The sequence below is a fragment of the Diaporthe amygdali genome (assembly GCF_026229845.1).
Source record: "Diaporthe amygdali strain CAA958 chromosome Unknown NODE_65_length_99946_cov_58_239854, whole genome shotgun sequence".
Classification (NCBI taxonomy): Eukaryota; Fungi; Ascomycota; class Sordariomycetes; order Diaporthales; family Diaporthaceae; genus Diaporthe; species Diaporthe amygdali.
Window position 1 is genome coordinate 1 of NW_026517085.1, and position 25,694 is coordinate 25,694.

At 55.4% G+C, this 25,694-nt stretch overlaps 8 protein-coding genes across 8 annotated transcripts; 6 read left to right on the forward strand and 2 right to left on the reverse strand.

Annotated features, from left to right (window-relative positions):
- Nucleotides 1-1,024: 1,024 nt before the first annotated feature.
- J7T55_002171 (uncharacterized protein) lies at nt 1,025-3,130 on the forward strand (the record flags this gene model as incomplete). The annotated part of the gene is made up of 6 exons (XM_053136116.1): nt 1,025-1,135; nt 1,271-1,280; nt 1,366-1,416; nt 1,497-2,475; nt 2,541-2,656; nt 2,931-3,130. The coding sequence occupies 6 exons, from the start codon at nt 1,025-1,027 to the stop codon at nt 3,128-3,130; spliced, it is 1,467 nt and encodes a 488-aa protein (XP_052986263.1).
- Nucleotides 3,131-4,564: 1,434 nt separating this feature from the next.
- J7T55_002172 (Plasma membrane fusion protein PRM1) lies at nt 4,565-6,894 on the forward strand (the record flags this gene model as incomplete). Its single annotated transcript, XM_053136117.1, has 2 exons — nt 4,565-6,525; nt 6,600-6,894. 2 exons carry the CDS (start codon nt 4,565-4,567, stop codon nt 6,892-6,894), a joined length of 2,256 nt encoding a protein of 751 aa, XP_052986264.1.
- Nucleotides 6,895-7,850: 956 nt separating this feature from the next.
- Nucleotides 7,851-10,395, forward strand: J7T55_002173 (uncharacterized protein; the record flags this gene model as incomplete). The annotated part of the gene is made up of 6 exons (XM_053136118.1): nt 7,851-7,898; nt 8,005-8,092; nt 8,173-8,243; nt 8,321-8,553; nt 8,628-9,534; nt 9,592-10,395. The coding sequence occupies 6 exons, from the start codon at nt 7,851-7,853 to the stop codon at nt 10,393-10,395; spliced, it is 2,151 nt and encodes a 716-aa protein (XP_052986265.1).
- Nucleotides 10,396-10,630: 235 nt separating this feature from the next.
- On the reverse strand, nt 10,631-11,356 carry J7T55_002174 (uncharacterized protein; the record flags this gene model as incomplete). Its single annotated transcript, XM_053136119.1, has 1 exon — nt 10,631-11,356. One exon carries the CDS (start codon nt 11,354-11,356, stop codon nt 10,631-10,633), a length of 726 nt encoding a protein of 241 aa, XP_052986266.1.
- Nucleotides 11,357-11,880: 524 nt separating this feature from the next.
- On the forward strand, nt 11,881-12,967 carry J7T55_002175 (uncharacterized protein; the record flags this gene model as incomplete). The annotated part of the gene is made up of 2 exons (XM_053136120.1): nt 11,881-12,055; nt 12,138-12,967. The coding sequence occupies 2 exons, from the start codon at nt 11,881-11,883 to the stop codon at nt 12,965-12,967; spliced, it is 1,005 nt and encodes a 334-aa protein (XP_052986267.1).
- A 216-nt stretch (nt 12,968-13,183) lies between these two features.
- On the reverse strand, nt 13,184-14,286 carry J7T55_002176 (uncharacterized protein; the record flags this gene model as incomplete). The annotated part of the gene is made up of 4 exons (XM_053136121.1): nt 13,184-13,378; nt 13,465-13,500; nt 13,682-13,736; nt 13,796-14,286. The coding sequence occupies 4 exons, from the start codon at nt 14,284-14,286 to the stop codon at nt 13,184-13,186; spliced, it is 777 nt and encodes a 258-aa protein (XP_052986268.1).
- A 3,036-nt stretch (nt 14,287-17,322) lies between these two features.
- J7T55_002177 (uncharacterized protein) lies at nt 17,323-18,641 on the forward strand (the record flags this gene model as incomplete). Its single annotated transcript, XM_053136122.1, has 2 exons — nt 17,323-18,017; nt 18,152-18,641. The coding sequence occupies 2 exons, from the start codon at nt 17,323-17,325 to the stop codon at nt 18,639-18,641; spliced, it is 1,185 nt and encodes a 394-aa protein (XP_052986269.1).
- Nucleotides 18,642-19,638: 997 nt separating this feature from the next.
- J7T55_002178 (alcohol dehydrogenase) lies at nt 19,639-20,770 on the forward strand (the record flags this gene model as incomplete). Its single annotated transcript, XM_053136123.1, has 3 exons — nt 19,639-19,776; nt 19,832-20,552; nt 20,634-20,770. The coding sequence occupies 3 exons, from the start codon at nt 19,639-19,641 to the stop codon at nt 20,768-20,770; spliced, it is 996 nt and encodes a 331-aa protein (XP_052986270.1).
- Between the last annotated feature and the right edge of the window lie 4,924 nt (nt 20,771-25,694).

Here is a 25,694-nt window from a genome sequence, read left to right on the forward strand (position 1 = left end):
CCGGCTCCTAAGAAGGGCGGTGCTGCCCCTCCTCCTCCGCAGGCAAGGGACATTGATATTGAAGCGAGGGACCCCCAAGGGCGTCCTCCAGCGCGAGGAGGCAACCGAGCTGGCAACGGAGCGGCCAACGGGGCAGCTAACGGAGCGGCCAATGTCGGGGCAGCCAATGTCGGGGCCAATGGAGGAGCCAACGGAGCGGCCAACGGAGGAGCCAATGGAGGAGCCAATGGAGGAGCCAACGGGGCCGGCCGTCCTCCTCCACCGCCGCCTAACCGTCGTGATGAAATCGAGGTGCTTGAGTGAGAGTAAGGCACGACGTGGTTGGGGCCTCACTGACGCTTACTGCTCGGGTTGAATACATGTACTACCTAGTCTACCATTTACTTCTTCTCCCGGCGGATGATTTCGGCTGGGGGGGGGGGACATGGAAAGTGGGATCTGGGAAGTGGGAAATCAGTGGCACAACGAGCTACACAGCAAGTGACGGTAGTCAAATCGAACCTCAGGTTTCTCAACATTCTTTTTGCAATGCCATGTCAGGCATCCGGTCATATTCTATGCAACCTGTGTGTGCCGTGTATTTTTGCCATAGAGAGGTACCATAGTACCGACAGTATTAAGCTGTTGAGCTGTGGTATGGGCGTACTGTAGGTAAAGGGACACAAGGGACAGACAGCTACAGGTCCAAGGGTCCAGGGGTCCGGCAAGGCCAAGGTCAGGCCACCTGTGGGGACCCCAGGCTTTGGATCCTCCCGAGCCGGGACTTTGCGGAGGTGCCTGGTCCACACATTAAGGGCACTGCGGACCGCCAGCCGTCGCCCATAGCTGCAGGAGCTTGGACCTTGCCTAACATCGGCGCCGACACGCAGCCACGCAAAGCCAGAGCAAATTCGACATCCCGGCGAAGACTCACTCCAGACGACACCTTTTTGTTTTCCATCCTATATCCTGTGTCTCGTTCCATCTCGCTTCTTTCCCTTCGTCTATTTCTGTTGCTGTTGCTGTCCCCCCGGCCCCCACAACAATGATGCTGTCCACACCCCTCCGACTCGCCGCCCGGCGAGCAGCTGCTCCTCGCTACGTCGCCTCTCTGCGCGCAGCTTCGACCTGGGCCAACGTGCCCCAGGGTCCTCCAGTACGTGCTCGACTGCTCGACACACCTCTCCCCAATAGCCTGCCCATGCTGACTCTTTGCAGGATGTAAGTCAATGACCACAGCTATCTCTGCTTGGCTTGCAATTGCTGATTGTGCATCGCCGTGCGTCATCAGGCCATCCTGGGTGCGTTTTCCAACACCGTCTCTTCTACTGTGTACTTTTCCTCCCGTCCAACAACAACACGCATGCTGACTTTGCGCCCTGATAGGTATCACCGAGGCATTCAAGGCCGACTCCTTTGAAAAGAAGATCAACCTCGGTAACGATGCCCGCGTCCCATGAGCAGCAACCGCAGTAGTAGTAGCAGCAGCACCAACACTGACCCGCGAACGCCCACAGGTGTCGGGGCCTACCGAGATGACAAGGGCAAGCCTTACGTCCTGCCCTCGGTGCGCAAGGCCGAGGACAAGGTCATCCAGTCGCGTCTGAACAAGGAGTACGCCGGCATCACCGGTGTGCCCGAGTTCACCGCGTCTGCCGCCAAGCTGGCCTACGGCAAGGACAGCTCCGCCCTCGACCGCATCGCCATCACCCAGTCCATCTCCGGCACCGGCGCCCTGCGCATCGGCGGCGAGTTCCTGGCCCGCTTCTTCCCCGGCGACAAGACAATCTACATCCCCACCCCCTCGTGGGCCAACCACGCCGCCGTCTTCAAGGACTCGGGCCTGACCGTCCAGAAGTACCGCTACTACAACAAGGACACCATCGGCCTGGACTTCGACGGCCTGCTTGCAGACATCAATGCCGCCCCCAAGGGCAGCATCTTCCTGCTGCACGCCTGCGCACACAACCCCACCGGCGTCGATCCCACCCCCGACCAGTGGAAGGCCATCGAGGCTGCCGTCAGCCAGCGCGAGCACTTCGTCTTCTTCGACATGGCCTACCAGGGCTTCGCCAGCGGTGACACCAACAAGGACGCCTTTGCCCTGCGCTACTTTGTCGAGAAGGGCCACAACCCCTGCCTGGCCCAGTCCTTCGCCAAGAACATGGGCCTGTACGGCGAGCGCGCCGGCGCCTTCTCCGTCGTCTGCGAGTCCGCCGAGGAGAAGAAGCGCGTCGACTCCCAGATCAAGATCATCGTGCGGCCCCTATACTCCAACCCGCCCATCCACGGTGCCCGCATCGCCGCCGAGATCCTCAACAACCCTGAGCTGTACGACCAGTGGCTGGTCGAGGTCAAGGGCATGGCCGACCGCATCATCACCATGCGCGCCCTGCTCAAGGAGAAGCTGGAGCAGCTCGGCTCCAAGCACGACTGGTCGCACATCACCAGCCAGATCGGCATGTTTGCCTACACCGGCCTGACGCCGGAGCAGATGTAAGATTCGCAGCGAACCTAGAGCCATCAGTCCTGAAGAAAGAAAACTAACACGCAAAACACAGGGATCAATTGGCGAAGAAGCATTCTGTGTATGCTACAAAGGATGGCCGTATCTCCGTCGCTGGCATTACTAGCGAGAACGTGGGCAGGCTGGCTGAGGCCATCTACGCCATCAAGGGTTAGGTTGGATCAGCATCTGGCACGCCTGAGAAGTCGCGGCAAAACGTATGTTATGCATTGATGTCTGGATAAGATTTGAAGAAGAGGATCACGTGTTCATCTGCTGTGCACCAAGTGCTATGTGAGGAAACCTCGTGGTTGGGCCGGAAAATGGGCAATAGATGATAGATCTGGCCTGGGCCTACATAGACAGCATACCCGGAATGTTTCTCATCTAGGTGCAGCAGCCTCAACTCACTTGTGATGTATTGTCCATTGTTGCATGCTCGCAGTCGGCATAGTCGACATTGGGTATACGGTAATCGGCGGGCAGCATACGGTACGACGCCGTCTGGCAGTGAGGCAGTCTGGTTGCAAGTGGCGGAAGCGATACTCGTCCCCAGCTGGACGCTTGCACGCGCTCAAGGAACGTAGCCGCGGCTGGAAAAGACGAGACGAAGCAGAGAATTTGCTCACAGCTGTGGCACCCTAGTTCCCAAGTTCTGGTCGGACTCCAAAAGCCGACCACCTCTCAGTCTCGGGAACAGCCCATGAAGAAACACGCAGGCTGATCCGACTGGCGACAAGCTTGAGCAGTCAAAAAAGGGACAGCATGCTTCCCATGAACAATCAGCCAAGTGCCTGGTTCCATTCATGGATTCCCTCAACAACACATTCAGGGCATACAACATGTGAATGTACGCCGGGATAGAGACAACACAGCTGATCAGAAGCGAAATCAAATTCGACGAGAATCAAGCAAGCAAAACAGCCCAGGCAAGAAATGCAACGGAGATACGACTCATCCCAGTCATTCCCAGTCAGCCCGTACGATGCATTTTTCTGCATCTTTCTACCGGCAGGTTATTCTAGTCTTCGAAGAGCACTTGAGCACACATACTTGGCTCTCTTGACATTATCGAGTCTCACCACGGCTCGTCTACGATGATGTGCTACATCCCCGTCGCCGACGGTAAGACACTTCACTCGCTCAGACCTCCTCCACCATTTGCCATCGTGTCAGCTTCATGAGTTGCCCCGCCACTCGACACGCTGGGTGAGTCAAAGAAGCTCATGAATAGCACTCATCACTCGAGTTGGCGCGGTGTCCTCTCTCTTCAGCCCCAAGGAGAGACTTCTTTGCGTTGACATCTACCCAGCTTGCCTGTTATTTCAAGCTTTGCTGGAGGACCAACCTGCTTCTCCAGGGCACATATTTCAATTTCGTGACCCCTCCCTGCGATCGTAAAACGAGCTTCAACGAACGTTCGGGACGCCCAAATCCCACTTGTGATATACATTCGACAACTGGCTGAACGCTCAACGTGCACGCGGCTGTCCAAAGGATTGTTGAGGGCGAACAAAGGCCGCCAGCCATTTGTTCTACTTTCGAGTTCTCTCAATTTGGTTGATTTCTGCCGTGTGCAATTTCCAGTACATAGCAGGCCACGTTGTTTACTGTTCTCAAAATCCACGGGCCGGCTTGATCAGTCCGACTCCATCCTCCCAACATATTTGTCACTCAGCCATTGTACATCTTTGGCTGTGATTCACCAGTCCTTCGTCGTCACTCAGGAACAGTGATATGATTTTTTACACTCTTCCGGCCCCCCTCCCCTTTATATTGCTCCATTGTCCTCCCGCCAGCAATCTCTATGTTTTGCTTTCTTTTGTAGACATCTCTGTCTTGTACACGTCGCTTTTATGCTGTCAAGTTTTGCGGCCCCCCTCCCCCCTTTCTCAAACCAAGTTTCCTGGACTGCTTACCAACTTCGGCAAAGCCTTTGCTCACTGACCCATCATACTCGTTAATTCTTTACGCATCCGCCTTTCAAAACGACGGATAGTCTACCATCACCAATCGTAGCCGTCTACTCAAGATACAAATTCTCGCACCGCCCTTTAGGACGGGTTGTACTTCTCCTAAATGCGCTTCTTCAGAAGATCAGAACCCGAATATCCTCCCGAACAGGCCGCACAATCATGGCCAGCTGTGCCCCCTTCGCTCCACCATGAGTCCTTCGAGGTGGGTGAGGACAAGCATACTACTCTCCAGCCACCACCTCAGCCTTACTACAGCCCCGGCGCAGTTACCCCTTGGCTCGGCCTCCGATCCCGTCTTTCCCAGGTGCCTATGAATCGATGGACAGTCCTACTTCTTCTCGTCCTAGCCCGGCTCTTGATATCTCTCGCCGACCTCAACACGAACCTAGTCACCGCCAAGACGCAGGCTGTATCTGCTTGCACCGAGGTCGAGGACGTCGGGAGTTCCATGGCCTCTATGCCTCACTATCTCTCTGCCGGCGTCAACCGAATGGCAGCTGATGGAATCACCAAGGCGGTCCAGGGCATGGTTGAGATCCTCTTGATGGTTCTCACCGGAGTTCAGCAGCTCATTCTGTTTTTTATTGAGTTCGAGATCGGTACCTTTCTGTGTCTCTCTACCGCCATCGCCCAGGCTGTCATCGAAGTTGGTGAATTCGCCATCAATAGCACTACGAAAGCCTTGAATGCTGCCATCAAGAAAATTGCCGATGATCTGACTTCCGCCGCGGGCAAGGTTACTGGCGGTCTGGACGATATCAGAAATGCTGTGCATAACGATCCCGTTTTGGAATGGATTGATAAGATGGTCCCCGACACCAGGGGCCTTGAAAATGATCTGAAAAAGCTGGGCGATGTACAAATTGATACCAGCTCGGTCCTTGGCGGCATGACAGATCTCGAACATAAGATCGCCTATGACAACGTCAAGAATGTAGCAAAAGAAGCGATCGCGATACCTTTCGACATGGTCAAGAGACTACTGAACGAGAGCTACGGCACCTGGGAGTTCGACCAATCCGTGTTTCCCATCCCCGCGAAGGAGTCGCTGTCTTTTTGTTCCGACAACAGCACACTTGAGAGGTTTTTTGAAGTTCTGTTCAAGATCGCCGCCAACGCGAAAATCATCGCTGTCGCGGTGCTCATTATCCTGGCTGTTCTCGCGTGTGCCGTCATGGCTTGGTGGGAAATTAAACGTTTCAACAGGCAGCTGCAGAAGTCACAGGCACTCATCGACCGTGAGCCCCTGGACATCGTCTACATTGGTGGCCGGCCTCTTACTGCTGGCACGGGAGTATGGCTCTCGGAGAGACTCTCGAGAGATCCCAAGCGCCAGTCCCTGATCCGATGGGTGATTGCCTATGCGACAACATACAAGGCACTCTTTGTCCTAGCACTAGCCGTGGCTGGAGGCTTCTCTTGCCTCTGCCAATGGATCATCATGAGGGCCGTCCAACAGGACGTCCCGGCTCTCACCACCACGGTCGGGGACTTTGCCGGCGATGTTGTGACCTCCTTAGAGCAGGCGTCCACCAAGTGGGCTAATGACTCCAACAGTGTCATCCTAGGCTTCCAGGACGACATCAACAATGACATGTTCGGTTATGTGCGACATGCAACCGACGCGGCAAATGACACCATCAACACTTTCAACCATTATATGCAGGAAGGGCTCAACAATGCGTTCGGAGGTGTCGACCAGTTGGAGAAGTTTATGAAGGGCATCATCCAATGTCTCATCGGCAACAAGCTCGACTCGATCCAGCAGGGCCTGACGTGGGTGCACGAGAAGGCCCGCGTCACGCTCCCGCTCTTTCCTGCTGATCTTTTCTGTGTCGGCGTCAACGAATCGATCAGCGGCAACCCGAACACCACGACTTTCTTGTCCACGCCGGCCTCAACCGTCACTGACGAGATCACGGGCGCAGTGAATAGCGTGGTGGATGTACTTTGGAGCAGCATCATCCAGGAGATAGTGATCTCGCTGGTCCTCTTCCTGATCTATGTGGCCTACGTCTTCTTCGCCGGGGCTGAGGCGGCGATTCGGATGGCAATGAGCGACCGGTAAGTAGCACTTCCCAAAAAGAAACAAGATTCTCGGTTTTTGGAACGTAGACGCTAACGATATACTTGGATAGGGTCCATGAGGACCAGAGAAGACAACAGTCTTACGCCAGTGGCCCTCGTGAGTCGAAGTCACCAACGCCGCGAGTTCCTGAAATCGACGGGGATAGTGCAGTGCTGGAGAATCCGATCAGATTGCCGGCAAGGGGTATACATGAGGATCCATTCGCGGACCAAGACATCATGACCGGTGAGCATGCGGGCCTCGCGCTCAGGGACTCGAGGGATAGGATGGGTAGTCCAACGCCCCAGCGTGATCATGAGAGGCAGAGCGAGTATAATGCCGACGCGTCCGACTACCATATCTAAGGTCTTGTTAGGCAAGCAGGTGGCAGGTGCAGTGCTCTGGCCTCTACCCTCCTCCCCCTTGTTTTTCCTTTTTTTTTTTTTTTTTTCCTCCTTCGATATTTTTTATTTTTTATATTTTTTGCATAGCAGCGGGCGCATTTGGAAAAGCCCAAGAATCGTTGAGGAGGACAAGTCACGACGGTCAGCGGGGCGTTTATCCTGGAGGGCTCATGTATTGGTATCACGTTTGGGGTGGATGTGGATCACAAATAATCTGCCCCCTGGGGCAGCAGGTCGACAGACTGAATACGTGGATATTGAGTACATGGGCCTGATTTAGTGCAGTGAATATGTTCCTCAGGAGCTGGGAGGAGTTGGTTGTATGCCGAAGGGCAATTAGGTAGACGAAGTTGAGACAAGTAGATAATTGAACAATTGATCACCTAACCACTTGATCAAGTAGCCAAGTCAACGCTACCGCCTTGAGGTTGGACTCGCCTCTGTGGTCCGTCCAAACTTCTGACCGTGTTGGTGATTTTATACTATGAGTCTTAAAGTGGTTACTGTTGAGTGGACTGATGTGTGTCTTTAAGGGCCCAGGGCACAAACATATATTGGTAGACTATCGAGGTACGCACGCAGGTACACAGAAGGGTACATGGGTACCTCGGCAGCACAGCCGGCATGACTGCAGCCGCGGGCAGGATGGAGGGGCACGGCGTGCAGGGTGCAGGGGAGCAGCATCCCGGTGCCGCATCGGAGTTCGAACAATAAGTCTACGGTAACTATACACTACACAGTCCGAGATTGATTTTGGTGACTCAATCATCTTGTATCTGTCCCTCGTTCTCTCTCCCCCCCCCCACCACGCCTTCCAGCCTTCTCCCTCCATTTCCTCCCACCCTCGTCCTCCTCCTCCTCACACCCATTGAACCCGATCACTTTGTCCAGGCGTCAATTGGTTCAGAAAACAAACCATGGAGGCAATCAAGCAGACCTTTCAACGGTGCAAGGCCGAGAACCGGGTAAGTCCACCTCGACCTCAACCTCGACATCGACCGTGATACGGGCGTGAGATTGTCTTGTCGACCGCAGCACAAGCCCACTGACAGTGCTCGCAACCTCGAACAGAGTGCCTTGGTCACTTATGTGACCGCCGGCTACCCCAAGCCCGAGGATACTCCCGATATCTGCCTGGCTATGGAGAAGGGAGGCGCAGGTAGGCCACATCAATTTGCCCATATCAACCCACCTCGCCGCTCGCTACGCTTAGACACTGATCCAGACTTTCGTCTCAAGATATCATCGAGCTCGGTATACCCTTCACAGATCCCATAGCAGACGGTCCGACTATCCAGACCTCGAACACCGTCAGTAGACCGATTCCCCCAAATGAGCCGGTGCCATCCCGCTGTCCTCCACCTAGCGCCTCGCTGACCGTACCCAGGTCGCTCTTCAAAATGGTGTCACACTATCTAGCACACTCCAGATGGTCCGCGATGCTCGGAAAAGAGGGCTGAAGACGCCTGTCCTGCTCATGGGCTACTACAACCCTCTGCGCGCTTACGGCGAGGAGAGGTTGCTGAACGACTGCAAGGACGCTGGCATCAATGGCTTCATCATCTGCGATCTGCCGCCCGAGGAGGCCGTCTCCTTCCGCCAGCTCTGCTCCAAGGGAAGGTGAGTCATGCGAGCGTACACGTCCAAGATCCTGCCGCCTGCTTATGACCTCGGTCACTGACACTGGTCCGCAGCCTTTCCTACATCCCTCTGATCGCCCCTGCCACCTCAGACAAGCGCATGCGTCTGCTTTGCCAGCTCGCCGATTCCTTCATCTACGTTGTCTCTCGCCAGGGTGTCACTGGTGCGCTTGGTACGATGAACGCGGGCCTTCCCAGTCTCCTGGAGCGTGTCAAGAAGTACTCTGGTAATAAGCCCGCTGCCGTCGGTTTCGGCATTTCCACGCGCGACCACTTCACCAGCGTCGCCCAGGTTGCCGATGGCGTTGTTGTGGGCAGCATGATTGTCACCACGCTGCAGAAAGCTCCCGAGGACCAACGCTACAAGGCCGTCCAGGAGTACTGCTCGTACTTGTGTGGGCGGACCCCCGAGGAGGGCCTGACGAGGGAGGTAGGCGTCGTCGAGGCCATCTCTCAGGCCAAGGAACCCGACGCACAGCCCACCGTGAGTGCTGTCATCTCAGACGAACATGTCAACGGCGACGATGCCGGGCTGGTAGCTCAGCTGGCCGCACTGCATGGCAAGATACCCGAGCGTTTCGGCGAGTTTGGCGGGCAGTACGTGCCTGAGTCTCTGATGGATTGCCTCTCGGAGCTCGAGGACGGGTTCAACAAGATCAAGGATGACCCGCTCTTCTGGGAGGAGTTTCGTTCATACTACCCTTACATGGGCCGGCCAGGCCAACTGCATCTTGCTGACCGACTGACCAAGCACGCCGGCGGTGCCAACATCTGGCTCAAGAGGGAGGACCTCAACCACACCGGCAGCCACAAGATCAACAATGCTGTTGGCCAGATCCTACTCGCGCGGAGGCTAGGCAAAACCAAGATCATTGCTGAGACTGGAGCGGGCCAGCACGGTGTCGCAACTGCTACCGTGTGTGCTAAATTCGGCATGGAGTGCACAGTGTACATGGGCGCCGTAAGTCTTCTACTCCGGTCCCACGCCAGGTATTCTTCGTACTGACCACAGCCACAGGAGGACGTGAGACGACAGGCGCTGAACGTCTTCCGCATGAAACTTCTTGGCGCTAAAGTGGTTGCTGTCGAGGCAGGCAGCAAGACACTCCGAGACGCCGTCAACGAGGCGATGCGGGCCTGGGTCGTCCAGCTCGAGGACACACACTACATCATCGGCTCAGCGATCGGCCCACACCCCTTCCCAACGATAGTGCGGACCTTCCAGTCCGTTATCGGCAACGAGACAAAGCAGCAGATGTTGGAGAAGCGAGGCAAGCTGCCAGACGCCGTCGTGGCGTGTGTGGGTGGTGGCAGCAATGCCACCGGCATGTTCTTCCCCTTCTCCAACGACCCCTCCGTCAAGCTACTTGGAGTCGAGGCTGGCGGTGACGGTATCGACACCCTGCGTCACTCGGCGACGCTGGCAGCGGGTACCAAGGGTGTGCTACACGGAGTCAAAACGTACGTGCTACAGAACGAGCACGGGCAGATCCAGGACACGCACTCGGTGTCTGCTGGCCTCGACTATCCGGCCGTCGGGCCCGAGCTGGCTTCCTGGAAGGACAGCGAGCGTGCCAAGTTCATTGCCGCCACGGACGAGCAGGCATTCATCGGGTTCAAGCTCATCAGTCAGCTGGAGGGTATTATTCCCGCACTGGAGTCGGCGCATGGTGTCTACGGTGCCATCGAGCTGGCGAAGACCATGAAGCCTGACCAGGATGTGGTCATATGCCTGAGTGGCCGCGGCGACAAGGACGTGCAGAGTGTGGCCGATGAGCTTCCCGTAATAGGCCCTAAGATCGGTTGGGATTTGCGGTTCTAGAGGCACATCTTGTGGACCCGCCACCTCGGAATCATTGACTTGGCTTATCGCAGGACGTGAAAAGAATAGAGGCGAGTGGCTGGGTCCGGGCTTTGGTGCCCGATATGTAGATAGATATTACCTAGGCCGCAAAGGCTCCGGGATGATAGGAGAAATGCACACAGCATGTATCAGATGGGACTCTGCGTGGTCTTGCTGACTTTGTACTTTTACATTTGTATGTACGAACTTGGCATCATCGCGCCTGCTCCTTCATGAAGCCTTCGTCCTTGCCAATGACAAAGTCCTGGTCTCCCTCTATCATCCGCTGGGTCTCGGCCATTAGCTGTTGTTGGCTCTGATGCGTGGGCGCACCAGGGGGCACTATGCCCACGGCGGTCGCCTCGCGCAGGGCCTCCTCTTGAAGCACACCATCCGTCTTGGGCCCCAGCCCCAGCGCCGCCCTCTCGGCGGCGAACTTCCGCTTGACGGTCTCGCTCTGCATGATCCTCCACCTCAGCTTCCACCCCCAGGGCCCCAGGTCCTTGATGCGCTGGCTCTTGTCGCCTAGGAGATAGTTGTCCAGGCCGCCGACCTTGTCGATGGTGCGCAGAACGCGCGTGGTCACCCTAGTCTGGACAAAGCAGCGCAGCGAGTCGCTCCACAGGCGCCGGCGCTGGAGGTTGGGGCGCCACTTGCGGGGGGTCTTGACGTCGTGCTTCTCTGAGACGTTGTTGCCGAACTGGATGCGGGAAGAGCCGTACAGGCCGCCGTTGGATTGCTTGTAGACCTGCCGCGGCCCGTATGGATAGGACGGGATCTCGGGGGACTTGGAACTGGGCTTGGGGATGGGCATGGACAGGCCGTGGGTGTCGCGCGGCACGCCCTGGTAAGGGTAGCCGGTGGCCAGCAGGGCAGGTGAGGTGCCAAAGGCCCTCGTGGCTCGTTGGCATGTGGATTGCACACGGCTGGACATCGACATCGTCGCGGTCGGTCGGGGCAGGCCAGCCCGCAGGGGCAGCAGAGTCGAGGACATGACTGGAACGATGTTGTTACACTCGTCGTGCCATGGGCATGTAATGTGGCCCTCGGTTCCCCGTGTGTCGTGGTCGCGGTCGCGGTGTGGTCGTGATCGTGGTCGTGATTAGACCGCTGGGCACTTGGTGGCTTGGAGGCTTGGAGGCTTGCCGGGAATTGTGAGGTTATTAGGAAGTTCTTTTCTCTCCTTCTCCCGTCTACATCACACCCGGCTGGTTGGATCAGGTACCCGATCTGCCAAAATTTCGGGACTGGTGTAGGCACTTGATTAGGTAAGCCAGCGGCGCGCCCAGGGTAGACACAATGCTGGGACTGGGGGGACCTGCGTGTAAGTACAAAGGGGACAGGCCAAGGTTGTGTGCCTCAAGAAGTACCTCAAGACAATGGTCGGTACGCGTGAAGCTTCATCAACAAACAATACACCGTCACCAATAATTGCATGCTCTTGACCTACGGCACTTTGGGGAAATGCTACCGCCAGTAGAAGACGCCGTGCTGCAGAACAACCCCGAGTTCGCTGCCCTCTACAGCACTCTCTGCACCGTGGTCCTGAACCCTGACGGCACGACTAAGGACGACAAGAGTCAGGTTGCCATCGAGAGGGATGCCGTTCGCCAGGTGCAATCAACCAAGCCCAACTGTCGTGTGTGTGTTGAGGCTGACTGTCCATGTTGCTCAGGAACTTGATGCTCAGCGCCTTGAATCCGCAAAGCACCATCTGTTAGCCCAGGCCGTCTCCGCCGCGGTGCCTCCTGAGCCCGCCAGGCCATCTGCAAGAACCGCCAACAAGGCGGCGCCGCAGTCACCAGAACTACCAGAGCCTCTTTTGGATCTGCTGTTGCTCCTCCCACCGCTTCTTACAAGTCCAGAGGAGCTCCCAGCCGAGACCCTTCAACTGTTACTGTCAAACCCTCCCTTTTCGTCCCTGGAGGAGCTCATCCCCGACCTTGCAAGCCTCGTCTCCTCCAACCTCCAGTCCTCGGCTGTCCAGATCTCCCGGGCAGCTTTTCCTGCCACAAATCCATCCTTCGTTCATCGCCATGTCCCCTCTCTTGCGCGCCGCATGGCCGAGCTGTCGTCAGATCTCGAGCAACGGTCCGACTCCTTGGCCGGGGCTCGCCAGTCCGCAGCTAATGCCCTAGCTCAGCTGCTTCAGAAGCACACCGAGGCACTGACTCTGCTCATCCGCTCGCTCGAGGCAAAACACGGCGGCATAGCTCGGTCTCTCGAGCACCGTGCCGCCGATGTCTCTCTTGAGGCTCAGCTCGGCCAAGTCAACGCTGAGACAGCCTTGTGGAATGTTAGAAAGGACGTCTATAGCTCCGAAGTTCGCGAGGCTTTGAGAAACTACTCTCTTCACTTGCGCGATGGGCAGTTGAGGCTTCGGGAAGCGATGAGGACGGCCCAAGTTGAGCTTGAAGACTATGGCGTTGCTGTAGATGGCCGCACCGGTGATCCACGGAAGGAGCGCGCACTGCGGGAGGCCGCGAGGGCTTACAGAGAAACCCGGAGGCAGATAGAGGATGCCCACAGTGATCTGAGCCGCCTGCGTTGAACTTTGACACCAAAGGTATACCAACGAAGTAATCGAAATCACCGAAGCTTTGGTATTGCTCTACCTACTCTGGGGTGTGTGAAGCCCGAGCACAGGACGATATGGACTCCTCACCGAGTCCAAGTCGCCGGTCTAGGTCGAAGCCTAGCATCCAAAATTGAGTGCCGCCACCCCATGTTATGTAGCGACACGCCTGCTTTCTGAGTCCTGTGGGCTCTACTTTCCCAGGCCGCAAGCCATCCCGACGCAGCAAGTGACACTACCCGACTGGCATTCGCCATAGCTATTTGCACCATGGTCATTGGGGAAGGTATATGCCTCGCCCTGGCATGGCTGGAAAAATGTAGCAGCCGTGTTAGTGACGTTGTCGCCGCGCTCGGGATTGATGCAGGCATTCTGGTCGTCCATTTTCTTCAGAGTTGAATAACTGGTCAGCATTCATTGCTCGGAACAGTCGTGGTAGGGCTTGTTGAACGCGCTTAGGGGTTTAAACTTACAGGGCAGTCTCCCAAGGCAAAGAGATCCTTTATGCACTGCAATCATTCATGTTAGCCGTTTTCCATTCCGGCATCATATATGCAAAGAACTTCGGTCATGTGCAGCTAAACGAGGGGCGGGGGCTTCCTGTTCGCGAGGCTCGCTCGAGGACCTCATAACAGGTCCTGACTGCCTCTGGGCCTTGTGGAAACGTGGATGAGCTGTGGGATTGCTTACGCCGGTGACCACCTTCCCATCGCACGAGCAGATGATGGGCAGCGTAAAACCGTTCCTGTTGTGATTGTCAGCAAGGAGCGCTCGCGTAGTTGCGATGAAGAAGTTGCCACTCACACATAGCTGATATCAACGTCCACTACGGCAACCTGGGAGGTCCAGGTCTGCACATAATTCGCCTCGATTAGAGACACGTCGCCGGTGAGCGAGTACGCCGCGTCGATGACTGCCACATTCCCGGTCCAGTTCCAGGGAACAGCAAAAGCGGATGAAGCATTCGGGGCCATAGTTCCCTCCCCAACAAATCCCGACACCGCAGTGGGTGCACCGGCGCCGCATTGGTGCGAAGTGCTGATGTTCGCGGTGTGCTTGTTTATGACGGTGAAGGTCGCAAGATCGGGACCGCGTGAGATGTCTTCGGGGTTGTAGTCCATTCCACCAGTCTTCTGAGGTGGGAGGGTAGGATCCGCGATGATGCCTTCAACGCCAGAGTTGACGACGCCGCTGGTGGTACTTGGGAAGCCGCCACCGAGAACGGCAGGAACAGCGAAAGCGGTGTTGGCCATTGAGGCCACGAGGGTCAGGAAACAAAGCATAAACATGTCCATGATGAACTGTGTGATATTGATAGTAAGAGTGGGCGATGGTTTCTTTTTGATATGTTTGTTTAAAGAAAATGGGTTGGCAGTGAGGACAACTGGCTGGGCAGTGAAGGTTGGAAAGGCGGCTGTAAGGAAGAGAGACAGCTCTTCTTGTTGAAGTATTTGTATTCCAGGAATATAACGATAGTTCAACAGCTGTCGTGAATCACTCGATATACTGATTCGGGGGGCTTATGTCTGGCCTCACGCGAGCGTGATCGGGTGTAGGTCATGATCGTGGCTCGCCTTTGCATAGAAGCAATTCGTCATTCAAGACAAAATCAACTCCAAGACATATCCCAACTTTTCATGGTGGCATTTTCTACGGTTTAGAGTTCTCAGGGGCTCGGTTGGATTCCATGTACGAGACCTGTCGCTTGCGGAATTCTTGCGGAAACGATATCAATCGAGGAAGGAAGCTTTGTGAGACTGCTGAGCTTTTCCTTTGGACCAACTTCCGAAAGTCTAGCAAGAAGCTTAGAATTTGCTACAGTCTATCATTTACAGACTGGTTCCTTGTTGCCGAGTACGTTGGCCTTGTCGTGTCTTCGAGTGTCCAGTTTCGTCCCTGCCCTTGATCAAGCCACTACTTCGCTGTGTGAGCCCTCAGCGAGCCGCGAAGCATAACCCTCAAGGCTGAACATCCTTTCATTCTGGTCGTGTCGGCTTACACTAAGGCTGCAAGAGAGTTCCCGGGTGGTCGGAATCCAAATCTAGCTCCGAATTCAGCAGTTGAGAACATGTGGCATTGTTGTTCCGTGATCTCTACCACCGCCCTTGCCGCTTCCGATATCCAACGACGTATGACTTTCAACCATGTTCCCAATTCAGTAGCACTTCTCCTAACAAGTCTGCCTGAAGAGCTGGTGACTAAACGGGGCGTCGAGTTTACCGCCCAAGTCCAAGAAGCCCAAGTCATAAGCTTTCCTCGTATTGATTTATTGCTTTCTGCAAGCGGCTTTCCCAGTGACTAATCCTGCGTTCCTGAACACAACTGCACAGATAGCATTCCAGGGAACAAGTCCTCAAAGCATGACTTTTTCTTGCGGCTTTTTTCCGCATTCTCTAGTGATCTATTTTCAATAGTTTAATACGAGCCTAAGCTCGGGTGTCCTCTTTGCGGTCACAGTATCTAGTTTTATATATAAATAAAGCGAGATAAGGCGTCATGAACAAATACAGCAATCTCTAAATACAGGCGAATCTTTTACAGGATTATTCCCTGTTAGGAGATCGCATCCCATAAGATGATAATTCTTTCAGGATAGCTGTCACGAGAGGGACATGGAAGAGGCGATGCTCTCAGGTCTGGCTCATAACTGTCGAATTCTGAATAAGACCTTGTCTTGTTTATTGCCACCAGGCTTTAAGAGCAAAGGGCCTTTGGGCTGTAGGTGGTCTGTGCGCAGCCACCTCCAGTCACACAAACTTGCGCCCACCACGCCGTCACAATAACCTCTTCGAGGACAAGCCTCTACAGGATGAACTCCTGTGGGATAAACTGCCTTGGGATATCCTCCCGTGATATAATTATCTATAGGATGATCATGTATGGAGAAGTAAAGAAGCTATACGGGACTCGGCATTGATGTTTTCGCAATGGCGGTGTTGTTGCAATATTGTTGTATGTGAAGGCACTGCCCGCAGTGGAATCTTTGGCACGTTTTACATTAGGTAAAATATGACGGTACAAAGTGATAGTCTGATGCGCACGCTTTCTGTGACTAGTTTCTGGATGACACATACAACCACTTACTGAAGTCGTATGAGGCTGCATAAGGGTCAACCGCTAATTGCGCAAGCTTACAATGTCTAGCGAGAGGGGCAGAGGTTCGGACAATGGGCAGCCCGTCTTACTCTTGGTTTTCGTCCTCACCACATTCACTGCAGACTATAAATGTTCGTCTTCTCCACGTCTGTCCACACCCAAAGACAAACGCGTCATTCTGTAACCTCTCTGCCAATCACACCGTCACTCAGTCCCGGCGAACGAACCTCCAGTTGCCGCATAAACTTCTAAATTTCAAGCTGTAACATTTGCTGTGCTTGGACTGCTCAGAGATTGCTGCCTCCGCTTGCTCTATGAAGACTCAAATATCCAAGCCTGTAACTGCGATCATGATCGAGCAAGAACAATTTTCCAAGCATCTCACCCAGATCCTTAAACCCCTTACCTTCCGAGAGAATATCGAGGAGGGGGACGGCGGCCAAGACTACGATATCTCAGCATGGGTTTGACTTTCTTGCATATTTGCCCTTTTGATATTCCCTGATCCGTCTCGAGATGCCTCCTCCATAAGCCACAAGATACGGCCAATAGCGCGTCCAAGTTGCAACAGAATAGTCACATTCGTAGCAGGAAGCTGTTCGAGAGGAGCCTCGGAAATAAGCCCTGCTGGGACCTGGTGGGGGAGTTTGAGTGATCAACCGCTGACATGGGATTTTGAGCAGTATAATACCCCTTGCGCCACTGTCGCGGTGGCCCGTTCGTCGGCAGTTCTCGCCTCAAACTTGGCTGCTGAGATGCTCCCAGACTTCCGTCATGCAGGGTGGGGAAAACAAAGGCTACCTGGAGGGCCCTGCCCTGACGAGAACACGCTCTTCCAGGCCTGCTCTATCTCCAAGGCTTTCCAGAGCCTTGCCATTCTACATCTATACAGTGAAGGGTCCGTCTTTCTCGTACACTTCTATCCCGACTCAGTGGGCTGCAGCTGGGATCCCAAGCACCTGGAGTTACCATACCAGTCTTAAGCCGCACAGTATTCAAATCCTGGTCTATGGTGAGGTTTGGCGATATCTCGAGAGCAAGGAACTAGAAACTAGCGTAGAAAACAGCTGACCGACATGTCTGGCGATATTCTGCTAACACGAAAAGGCAGGATTATAAAGTCGCTAGATGACCCAGTGAAGACATATATTGGGAAAGCAGTATATGATGTAGTCGTGCTGAACTCTGTACGCAAGGGCGTGCCTGAGGAGCTTTCTGCACAATTGACAGACAGGATGACCATCACCCAACTTCTGTCCCACACTGCTGGATTAACAGCGTCCGGCTTTGTGGGCTACCCGGCCCATAGCGACCATATCAAGACCTCGGCGGAAGTTCTCAAGGGAGGGCTGGGTGACGCCAACAGCCCTCCTGTATACATACACGGCATTCCAGGAATGCAGGCCGAGTACTCTGGTGGGGGCTCTACGATTCTGCAGGCCATGCTGGAAAACATTGCCGGCGAGCTGGGATTTGCCTCGTATGCGTCGTTGATGAAGGCCAAGGTCCTCAGTCCGCTGGGAATGACACGGTCCTTTTACTGTGATGCTGGCCCACTTCCACAACACGAAAACAACTACGCGACAGCCTATCAAAATGGCACCTACCCTCTTGAAAATGGGCAAGTCTTTCACGTTCACCCCGAGCAGGGTGCAGCGGGCTTATGGACGACGTCGCTCGACCTTGTGAAGGGTCTCATAGGAGTGGCGCACACAGCCTTGGGGACACCGGCCGCGGTAAGGCTGAACGGAAACCCGTGGATCAGACCCGACGCTGCCCAAGAGATATTCAAAAAAAGGTCGGAACTTGCTTATGAAGATGACGCTTACTACTGTGGCTTCGAGGTCGAGTTCTTGGACGGCGAGGATGAGTTTCCTGGGGATGAGAGGCTCGTGCGCATCTCGCACGCGGGCAGCAACGAGGGATACCGGTACGTGTAAGCTCCGGCGAAAAAGAGACAAAGAAGGTCTGCTCGGTCAGAGCTGAGGAAGGGAGAGCGATAGAGAGAGAATGGTGCTGACTACCGCTCAGATGCTGGCATGCTGCATCGTTTCCTTTGCCCAGTACGGTGAGGGAAGGCGAAGAGGTTGTCATCAATGCGATGGCGTGCATGACTAACTCCAATTATGGCGGCGACCTCTGCGGACCCATGGTATGTGCCATCTCGGATCTGCTCGACAGTCCTCTGGGGGCAGGGCCCCCAAGTGGTCCATTCACCGACAGAGCACCCTTCATTGCCGTGGACCCGATGCCATCGGCGCCACCAGCGGGATGGGCGGCTTATCAGGGAGAGTGGAGGATCGAAAACCGGGCTCAGACACTCGAGATCACGACTGGCCCTGGGCCGTCTATCGGAGTTGTGTTCAGCCACCTGGAGGGGGTGGTGCTGCCGCTGATGGCATGCGCAGCCAGGAAGGGCCCCGAGATGTTGAGGTTGCGGGTGAGCACGCTCAACGTGACGCTGGATTTTGCCAAGAAGGGGGCCGAGGCGTCGTTGAGCCTCTGCACGGGCGGCGCGAAGCTCAAGTGCACCCGGGGACGGCTGCTTCCGTGAAGGGAGGGCGAGGCAGGCCTGCGGCGACTGTCGTGCTTCGGCGTTTGGCGGGGACTGGCCGTTGACGCCGAAGGACGAGGGGCGGCGACAGAAAACAGCAAGGTTGGATGAAGCTGCGATGAAAAGAACGCTGTCAATGGGCCCCACCGAGGGATCCGCTCCAGATATCTCTCATATCTCTCGTCAACTCAAGCCCAGATCTCTGGGTCCCGGTGGGCCTGGCAGTCCCAGATCCCTCGGTATCTCTCACATCAAAGCATCAGAGCATCTCGGCATTCGCAGCTAGCCTGCAGTAGCGCGGGCATCGAGCAATAAAACCCACACTTCCCTGACCCTTCCGGACCCTCATGGCCTTCCTGGCAGGCCTGGCCCTTCGCCCCCCTTGATGACAAAGCGAGGAAAAAGTCTCCTAGAAAGATTTTCCCCCTCGGTATTACGGCCATTGCGGCTCTACTGTGATTATAGCCTTCACAGACTCGGCTTCATCCTTGACTAGACATCGAGGACATCCAGCCAGCAGAGTTCAAACTTGGACAAGACCCACTAATGACGTTTCGACGAGATCGACTAGGCGTCGTCTTTCCGCCGGCTGCCCCCGTCCCTAGCAATTCCCGCGACTCCTGGCCACGATACCGGAGCACCCTTCAAACTATGGGGTTTGCCAGAAGAGTTTTTTCCCCCTCCTAATCCCTCTCCTTGCTTTGTTCAATCTTCCATTCCCTTCGAGAACGTCATCGGCATTGCACGGTGACTGGCTAGCTTGCTAGTCATGGCCATAGCGTCCCCAAGAGGCTTTGGCACGGCATACTGCGCTGTGAAGATACACATATAAAAGGAGCCCGGACATGCTCGTCCTTAGAAACATAGTGTTTATGTTGAGTTAGTCTGAAGCAATTCCACTTGAATACCAAAGATCGTTTTGAACCATTCCAAACTCGTGCTCTCACAGCTGGCCACGCACTCCACGTAACACGCAACACCCTACACAGCCGCCGCCATGCCTACCTTTACCGTTTTCCGGGGTTCCAAGGATGGCATCCAGAAGACCACAACCACCAAGCCTGATGAGCTTTCCGGTGACCAGGTCTTGTTGAAGGTCACCGCCTCAGGCCTCTGCGGCACAGATCTGCACTACGTACGCAGCGACCCCAGCCTGGCTCCAGTGTAGTGCTAACATCTTCCTCGCTCAGAAAAACGCAGACATGGTGCTGGGTCACGAAGGTGTTGGGGTGGTTGAGGCCCTCGGCCCCGACTGCAAGTTGTTGAAGAAGGGCGACCGGGTTGGCTGGGGCTACGAGCATGACTCTTGCGGCCACTGCAAGCAGTGCCTGACCGGGACCGAGCAGTACTGCAACGAGAGGCAAATGTACGCAAATGCCGACCTTGACCAGGGCTCTTTTGCGTCGCACGCCGTGTGGCGCGAGGCCTTCCTCTTCAAGATCCCCGACGAGCTCAGCGACGAGGAGGCGGCGCCGTTCCAGTGCGCCGGTGCAACCGTCTGGACTGCCCTCATGGCCTACAACACCAGGCCCACCGAGACTGTCGGCATCATGGGCGTCGGAGGGTTGGGCCACATTGCGATCCAGTTTGCCCGCGCCATGGGTGCCCGCGTTGTCGTGCTCTCGGGGAGCAACTCCAAGAAGGACGAGGCCACCAAGCTCGGCGCACACGAGTTCATCGCCACCAAGGGCCAGAAGGAGCTCAAGGTCGCCCGGAAGCTGGACAGGCTGCTGGTCACCACGAGCGCCCAGCCGGACTGGAGCCTCCTGATGCCGATTATGGCGGCAGGCTCCACCATCCACCCGCTGTCCGTGGCCTCGGGCGACTTCAGCATCCCATACATGGCCATGCTTGCCAGCGGCATCACAGTGCAAGGCTCCGTTGTGGCAGCGAGGCAGATGCACAGAGACAGTAAGTGAACTCTCGGCTTGACGCTCCAATGCTTGATATGTGTTGATGCCACGGCTAACATGACACCCTCTCTCCTCATAGTGCTCGAGTTTGCGGCTCTGCACCAAATCAAGCCCGTCGTTCAGACTTACCCCATGACCAAGGAGGGTATCACAGAGGCCATGGACAAGCTGGAGCGTGGCGAGGTGCACTTCAGAGCAGTCCTCGTCCCCCAGTAGGTGTTTCCCTGTGTCATTCCCCCATTTCCCCCCATCATCTGTTGAGCAAGGCGTTTGGTGGATGTAGAATAGAGTATAGACGATCACAGCAATTACTAGACTCTTGAACAGAGCTTGCGTGATTAGGTGTCGGTGTCAGAGTAAATGGAATGAATTTGAAAGCACCAGGTACCGGCCCCTCAGGACGTGACACGACAGATGGGCGTTGCTCGAGCATTCTGAGCATACACGTACTTTGCTCCCCAACCAAACCCAACCCCGCCAGGTGGTCGCGTTCAAGCTCCGGGGCAGCGTGAGAGGTTCGTCTGACGGCGGGTCAGGAATGGTTTCCGCAGGTTGGCATCGAATTTTTTTTTGGGGGGGGGGGGGCGCAAACGACAGGCGACAGGCGACATGCGACATTCCAGCATGTGGGGCGTAGAGTTGAGAAGTTGAGACCATAAACGTCTGTTGACGTGTCGGACCATGGCACCGGACAAGCACTGACACACCGCCCACTTTTTACCTGCTCATCAGCAGCACACCTAGAGAAAGCGTCTAGTATGTTTTGTTTCATCTATGAATAGCACCATTGGTACTGAATGGCTCCCCGGGATGCTCACAGCAGTGTCCACCCCAGCCAGCATCGACGATTGGGACGCAGGAACGCGTGCGTGGTGTTGAGATGGAGGCAGCAACCAATCAGCTCGGCGCCTCGTCTTCTAAGCGTTGTACTGTGCACGGCTTGATCTCCCACCCCCAGCACAGAAGCGGATCCCGGGGTAGGACCAGTCTCTGCTCGGAGACAATTGCATTGAGATGTCCTGGATCTGGGCAGCTGTCGAGTATGGCAGAAGTCTCGGGCCCCACTGCAGCCATATGAAACCAAGCATATAGGCTACACAGTATATGGCTGTGATGAGGAGGGCTGCGAGTGTATACGTAAGCGTCACCGACGCCATCCTCAAGTAGACTAGGTGAACTAGACATTCGGGCAGAGTACTGTGGTACACGGTACATAGTTCGCTGGCCTGCAGATGCCAGGGTGGCACAGTCGTGGCCATTGGACAAAGGAAGACCACTGCGGACTACCAGCATTCAACTGTGTAGTCCGGTGCAGTCCACCTTGTTTTGGGCGGCCTCCCGAATTGTATCCACGCAGCAGGCAGTTCAATGCACATTGCCTTTCACAAGAGGGCTGATGGCATGGTTCTGGATGTCAACCACGGGTTCGACAGCTGTATGTGGGCATGTAGTGCTGTCCGGACTGTCTGGTGGCGATACTTCATCGGCCGCCTCGTTGTCCCGAGCGAGCGGACATTTGTGCAGCATCAGCAAAAGCCTTGGGGAAAATCCACGGGAAAGTCTGTAGGCTCGGTCGGTCGGTCAGTTGGTCGGTCGACCTCGGCGCCTTCGGGTTCACGAGTGACCCGCACCAGCTGCGAAGCTAGCGTCTTTGGGGGCCGAAGCTACAACTTGAGTTGAGTGCCCGGCCTGAGCATCCTTCAGCAGCTCGTGTCCCTCGTGTCGCTTGGTCCCCACGCCCGGGACAAAATAATGCGCACTCACAAACTGCGGTTACCACCTAGACTTTCCCACACTGTGTAACGACACCTTTACTTCACAGTCTTATTTCTTTATCAAGAATTTTTTTTCAAATACAAACTTAACAAGAATGGAATTTAGGAGAACAATAAGCATATGAACCTTATCAAAATTCTATATTTATTATAGAAAATTCAGTTTACAAGCTGTGCAAATGGAGGTACAGTTTGTGAGTGCGTGTTTTTTTGTCCCGGGCGTGGTCCCCTACCAGAAGGTTCGCTGAGCCACGAGGTGATGTCACTGTCACTACCATAGTCCCAGCCAGGCTGGGCTGGCTGGCACGGCTGGCTGTGGCTGGTCAGGACATTGGTGTGTGATGCTAGGACGTAGGAGGCAAGGCTCGTGTATCTGAGTTAACGCCCGTTTGGGTTCAATTGACGGTTCATGTTCATGTTCAACATTCCAGACCGGGACCTTGTGGGCGTCCGGGCCGAATCTAGACGTGGTCGGCATAGTCTCAGTGCTTAGCATTGCTAGAACAGGACAGAAGCTTGTAGTGAGATGTGAAGCATCGCCACACATGGAAATAACCCTACCGGCCATCGTCCCGATCGAGCAATGTGCCGCCGTAAAGTGGGCGAGACTTGTCCCTTGTGCATTGTTTTTTTTTAAAACCAAAAGAGCCTGCAAAATGCCTCCTGTCCAGGAGGCTCTGGTCGGTAAAAATAAAATCTGGCCACCCGTGGCCATCTCCGTCCCAGGGGAATTTCTCTGCAGATAATGCGCCCACAACCCGACGCTTGGACCAGCTCGACGATCGTCCCAAATCTTTGGACCTGGCTCGAACTAATCGATGCTCCACCCGGGGCGGAATTCAGAAGAGGAACCCACTCTTCTCGCCGGGGATGGCCATTTTACAGTATTTGACCCGGCAAGATCGACGTTGGCATCAATCATGACTGCATTCCGCCTGACCACGGCGCGTTGTTGCTTGGTCCTAAAAACCACCTGATCGAGTTGGTGTAAATGAAGATGACCTATTTCGCGATTCAAAGCAGATACATGTCAGCATGCTCGGGCATCGAGGTCAGGATGCCGTCCCTACACAGCCTTTGGCACAAGCCGTTGACCATTGCCATGAATATGGACAGAACCGGCGTCCAAGACCGTTGGTTGGTACTTGAGTAAGGAGCAAAGCCAACTAACGGACACGGCACGTAACAAAATTCTAGTCTAACCGATCGACGAGGATGCTTCTGGACCCCAATGTATAGACGTTGACCGGCAGTGCCATGTGGGACCAAGGAATGACAAGAGGCAACCGTACTTCAAGAGCCTGGGGGCAGCCGCCTCGCATGATGCACGCCACCCTCCCCAGATGCTACACCACAACCTTACATACTGTACTGGCATGGTGGGCGCTGTGATGCCACCATTAATACACAGCAAGGAGGCCCTCGTCAGAAGCACCTTGGTGCAGTTCTCGAAGCCCGGGAGGACTGCAGGCAAGGATACTGTGCATCTACTGCGCATCCAAAAGGGGAAAAGGGGCTGAAACTCACCATTTGCCTGTCCGGGTAAGTAGCCGCGCTCGCCTTGTGGGGATTTGTTTCCGACGGGCGCATGGCCATGCCATGCACAGGATCCTCGCGGTGCGCTGTGGTAGGGCAGAAATGTTTCGAGGAGACTCGAGAGGCTGAGAGGGCGAGAGGGCACACAGGGACGGAGGCCCCTGTCCAGCTTGCATTGCCCGATGGGCTCCGCTTTCAACCTCCGAAGGCTCGGAGATGGGCCCGCGGCTGGTGATACTGACTGCCGGGTCCACTTCTCTCGCCTCCTGAGGCCGGCGTCTGAGGCGTCTGGGGTGTACTGTACGGCCAGGACTATGCTATAGCATCATGGTAGTCACCCTGGCATCCAGCAGCAGTGCGAGGCTGATTTGCTCCGCTGGTCTGTTCCCCCCGAGAGCACAGGCGCAAGACTCAACAGGTGCCGACGCTGGGATGAACGGGACTTGGTCTGTGTGGGCTGCAACATGACAGTCTGTCTAATGTTGATGTACGGCAGACAAGATCCAAGTAAGTACATCGTGTCTACTTGGTCGTGGGGCATGTTCAGATGGAATCGAGGCGAGGTTTGGCTGATAAGTAAACAAGAATTAAGAAAAAAGCTTGGCCCCAGAAAGTAGCGCGATATGTCAGGATGCATCAGGCTCTAGGGAGATACGGTAGTGCTGTGCTTGACGGGCTTGGGTCACAGCAACCGGCTGTGGAGGCTGAGCCTGGCAGCTCATCAGAATAAGCGGGACTGCCGTCAGTGTACATGGTAAAACAACCCTGCCGCCGGTATATGCCATGCTGTCACGGCTGTCTGGCTGTATGGAGGCAGTACTGTGTTGGCCCAGGCATCCCGGAGAGGCAGTGGTATGGGTGATGGAAGAGTGATTAGCCTCCTCATGTTGCATTGCATAGCAAAGCATACACAGTAGAACTGTATTGACAAAAGTGGCAGACAGAAAGACTGACTGACAGACACAGTTTGCCTGTCAGCCTTGTTGTGGATCCGGCCGATGGTGCCGGAGATTAGAAGACGGGCTTAGGTCTCTGGGCCTCTCAGGCCTCTGCCATCCGGATGCTGGATGCTGGACGTTTGTGGATACGACACAATTTGACTCTACGGCAAGTACCATGTACACAGGTCTATCTTGGATCTGTCCAATCATGGAGGACTCTTCCTGGTGAGCTGGTGAGCTGGTGAGTGAGTGAGTGAGTGAGTGTGTGTGTCTGCGTGTGTGAGAAATTCGTGCGTACTGTACATAGTACATGGTAGCGTCGTCGTCATCATGCCCGTGAAACGATGGATGCTGCTGCCGTTAGCCTGCTCAACCTCAACTGGACCAGGAGACAACAGCAGCACCCATCCAACCATTGTGGACTGTATGGGTCAATCAATGCTGTATGTCGTGATCTGGGCTCCATGGAGTTGACTGATGTTTTCTTCCCTCCACAGTGGCCCTCGGTGCTGTGCTGTACGTGTGTGTACTAGACTGGACAAAGTAGAATCGAAGCCCGGGGACACGGCCACAGGCGACAGGCTGTGTGAGTCGAGCGAGGGAGGGTCCCCCCTCCCCCCCCCCAAGGAGTGGACAGACAGACAGGCAAAACAGACGACAGACGACAGCCGACAGTCGACAGTCGAGGAGAGAGTGACTGGAGCTGGTGGGCTGCAGGCTGATTGGCTGTCGGGCATCAGAGTGGGCGGCCAAGGGTACAGAGGACGCGCGTCCTCTCCCTGGACCGGGACCAGATTCCCTGTCGCTTCTCGCATTGGGCCCTCCTGTCCTCAAAAGTCCACACCCCATCCCGCTGCGCCCACCTTCCACCGGCGCCCATCCTGGGCA